The sequence below is a fragment of the Geospiza fortis genome, unplaced genomic scaffold (genome assembly GCF_000277835.1).
Source record: "Geospiza fortis unplaced genomic scaffold, GeoFor_1.0 scaffold118, whole genome shotgun sequence".
Lineage (NCBI taxonomy): Eukaryota > Metazoa > Chordata > Aves > Passeriformes > Thraupidae > Geospiza > Geospiza fortis.
This window is the reverse complement of record NW_005054380.1, coordinates 1,610,084-1,613,963: the sequence shown is the minus strand read 5'-3', so window position 1 is coordinate 1,613,963 and position 3,880 is coordinate 1,610,084. Positions and strand designations below refer to the sequence as shown.

Sequence of the window (3,880 nt, the reverse complement as noted above, 5' to 3'; positions counted from 1 at the left end):
GGAATGCCCTGAGCAAAACCACTAGCAAGTTCCTGCATATTCCCAACTTATGCATTAAATTCAATCAGAAAGCCCCACATGCTCTACACCCACCAATACACACCAAACAAAGCCATTTTTTTGGTTTTATGAACCTGCAGAAATGAGATCTCTGTAAGGAGCACTTCTGATGGTTCAGGCAGTGGCTCTGTCTCACCCCCCAGTGAACTGTGTGGTGCTTCTGGAAAGCTCCATCACACATGCACAGCTCAGTAAGCTGTGAATGGCTCAGCAGGGCTGACTTCCCCCACTTGGAGTATTTGAAAAAATACCCATGAAAACATGAAATAAAGGTAAAAACATCAACATTATCAGCCAGACCTCCATTTTACTAGAAGGAGATACACACTTTGAATTCAGAATGCTCTTCCTGAAGCCTAATGCAATGAGTACCCCAACATTATGTGCTACAAGGCATGGTTGACTCTTCCATCCACACCTTCCCTGAGCTCATCCTTTGATATTTATACTCAGGAAAAGTGATAAACCCCTCTTTGGAAAGACAGCTACTGTCCACAAAAGCTCCAGGTAAGTTGAAACAGGCAGGAGGAGCATGCAAAGAGAGAGGTGGCCAAATACTGCCTAGGAGTGGAACACCACAGGCATTTTTAAGGAGGGCACAGCTCCTGGGATCCTCCAAAATAATCTCCTGATGCCTATGAAAATACTAGAAAATCCTAGGAAAATTCTAGGAAGTAGCAACAATAAACAGGAACAATCCAAGAATAAATTATGCTTGCAGATTGCAAAGTGGTAACACAGAAGAGTCAACTAAGGATTTCCAAAATCTGGATTATTTCCCAAGATCATTTTGTACTTCACATCTAACAGACTAACACCTCCTACACTCACTAAACAGCAAATTTTATCACAATTTATAAACTAAGTAGATTTTCTTGGTAATTTTTAGGACAATTTGAATTCTCAGAATGTGGCAGTTTTGAGGGAACCGATTTCTTCTTTCCAAACAGAGAGAAAATGTTTTTGTTACATATCTGTTAAAAGGTCAGTGCAATGGAACTCTTGGGGAAAGCTGGTTAAAGCAGAAGCTGATGAATGAACAAAAGACCTCATTCCTCTCTGAAAGGCAGGATTTTACCTGGTTTCTTCCAATTCTCCCCAAAATTCACTGTGTTCCTCCAGTGCTGGATCATACACTATCCCACTCCCTTTTCCAATCATACTTCAACAGTGAAAAACTTTAAAATATCTGAAACTTAATCTCTTACTCTTGTAGCACATTTTCCTTCGTTTGAAATTTAAAACTGTGATGTTTTTCGAGGAATTTATTGTTAAGTTGAGCTGCATCAGTATTGTGACGTCGGAGTCGAGTCTGCCGGTGCAGGAGAGTTCAACACGGAACACTGTGAACACAACACAGGGGTTACAGGGGAGTGGGGCACTCTCAGACTCTGAGATAACATTTAAATAAAGGCCTTTTGAGATAATGTTTATGAAGCACATTATAAACATCATAAATTATCAGATTATAAAGAACTCTGTACTAAAAAATGCTATTTTAGTCTTCACGCCTCATCACTTCAGCTATTAGAGCATTAAAGGACATGATTTTAAATTAATTGTTGTCAGTTTTATTAAGTGTTCACAGATCACTACAACTGCATTTGTGGCTAAATGACCATTATTCATCCATCAGCTGGATGGGAGTGGGGAGTTTACCTGAGAGGGTGCGAGGAACTTCTCCCTGTAGAGAAATGTTGGCCTGGGGCAGAGCCATAGCCATGGGATCATGGACCTGAAATCCCAGTTTATACTCAACCTGTAACAACAGTTGGGAGAGAGAAAACACATCAGAAATCTGTCCTGGAGTATAAAGAAATACAATATCCCTTTTCAGAATTCTTCTTGAAAATAAAAAGCCACACATGATTTTCAAGGAGTGCTGGTAATTTTAGGCATCCATATTCCAAGTTTCTTATGTGACATTTTAGTATCAAGACTTTTGTGACAGCTCAAATTAAGAAAGCCAAAACAGAATTTACTCTTGAAATAATTCCTTAAAATCTGGGGCAGAATTCAGAGTTCTTGTATTAAAAAAAAATTTCCCCACAAACTTCACTCAATTATACTTTTAAACTTGTTCAAAAGCCAGTTTGTTAAAGCTGCTAGAATTCAAGAAATTCCCCCTCCCACAGTCAGTTTAACAAACAAAATTGCTTAGAAATAGTTTATTCAACTATAGTCAAGATTTTGTTTCCACTTAAGAAGCTGACTCTGCAAACATTAATTAAAAAAAAAGTACAGGACCTACTCTAAGTCATAAGCTCCTCTTGGAAATTCATCCTACCCGTCCACTCAGCTGAATTAATTTGTTTGACTTTGTGCCAATAGTTAGGTTTTCCCCTTTTCTAAAACAGAATATGGTTCTTTTCTGATATCAATTTATTTTTCAGTCAAGATGCCAAGGGAAGAGACACAACCCTGTTTCTGAACTCCTCCAAGTCACACTACACCAAGTTAGAGAGAAAGATGCTGAGGGATGGAACCCCAGGAATGGGGAAGCTCCAAAATTCCTCCTCAGAATCCCAGCCAGGCCCAGGGAAACACAGGGCAGGGCCAGCAATGCAGGCTGAAGCTGTGACAAGGGAATTCCTCTCAAATGACAAAGTGACTGAACTGTGCATGTGCAATAAGGGATCAAGGCTGGCTGGCACTCAACCTCACCCCACTGCAGGCCAAAAGTCACTCCTCTTAACAAGTTACACCTCAAAGGGAAGAACAATGGCAGGAGGAATCTTCAGGACCTGCACTGGTGGAGTTGTTTAATACTACTGCTCCTGCTGCAGCCTTACCTACTTCAGGGCAGAAGAAGAACCATCACTCAAGTTTAAAAGAACAGAGTGAACATCTGGCAGAGACTAAACAGATCATTTCATATATGAAAATAAATTGTTAAGTAACTGGAAATGTTTCAGAATGTAAGAGCATACGCAATCTCTCTGACAGCTGCTGCTGCATGCTCCAGGCACAGTGATTAAGTGACATAAAAAGCATTTCCATTTAATCAGGGCTCAGTAATAACACACTGGATGCTGCTTTTATAGACTCTCCTTGTCTCCAAGCATATGTTTCTAGAAATCTCTACAATTGCTCTACATATGATTTCCAGAGGCTTCAGCTCATGGCTGTCCCTTCTGTGTGTCCAATGCACCAAGGGAAGAGATTCCACAGCCAGCGACTTGTATGCATACATGGACCTTGCCAGGAGCAAGAAGTATAAAACACTTTGAAATAAGTGCTTCAACTTTCTAAAAAAAGGAACAGCTTGGACATATGCCATCTTAACTTATTGCCTGCAGTCACATAAGTAAGTATTTTGCACCTTGCATATGCTAATTTTTTCAAAGAAAAAAGGCATTAAATGATAGCAGTGGGTATTCACCAAGGAGAACAGCTCATGTCTCAAGTACCCAGAGCAGAAGTCATGGCTGCTCACCTTGGATTTGGCATGCCAGGTGAAGTGGAGATTGTTGGTCTCGCTGGGTATCAGGAGATTGAAGGACAAGGCATAGTGATTAACCACATCATTCCTCACATAAGACAACTCTGCATCCAGACCTGTAAGAAGAAAGAGAAGAGTAAGACAGGGAAGAACAGGACCAAACACATTAGAACAAGCAACTTTCAGGACCAGCAACTCCACTTATATCTGCATGTTTAAGCAAACACTTCCTCCAGTCCATAAATTCCAAGGCAGGTTTGGAGACCAAGGCTCAGAGCCAGCAGCTCTCAGAGTGCTCCAAAACCTTCCAGAGCAATCACTTCAGAGAGGTGCCACAGCCTAAGGAACAGGTAAAAGCTGGAATGTAGTGGAAGGAAA

The 3,880-nt window shown here is 40.7% G+C and overlaps 1 protein-coding gene across 2 annotated transcripts in view; it reads right to left on the bottom strand.

The window, feature by feature from the left end:
• RYK (receptor like tyrosine kinase) overlaps positions 1–3,613 on the bottom strand; it is a 37,701-nt gene extending 34,088 nt beyond the window's left edge. For both annotated transcript variants that reach the window (XM_031060342.1, XM_014308672.2), the window contains exons 1-3: positions 3,497–3,613; positions 1,720–1,819; positions 1,269–1,403 (exon numbers count right to left, since the gene is read on the bottom strand). In XM_031060342.1, coding sequence (XP_030916202.1) covers positions 1,269–1,403; positions 1,720–1,783 — 199 coding nt within the window. In that variant the 5' untranslated portion in view covers positions 1,784–1,819; positions 3,497–3,613. The remainder of the gene's footprint in view (positions 1–1,268; positions 1,404–1,719; positions 1,820–3,496) is intronic.
• Between the last annotated feature and the right edge of the window lie 267 nt (positions 3,614–3,880).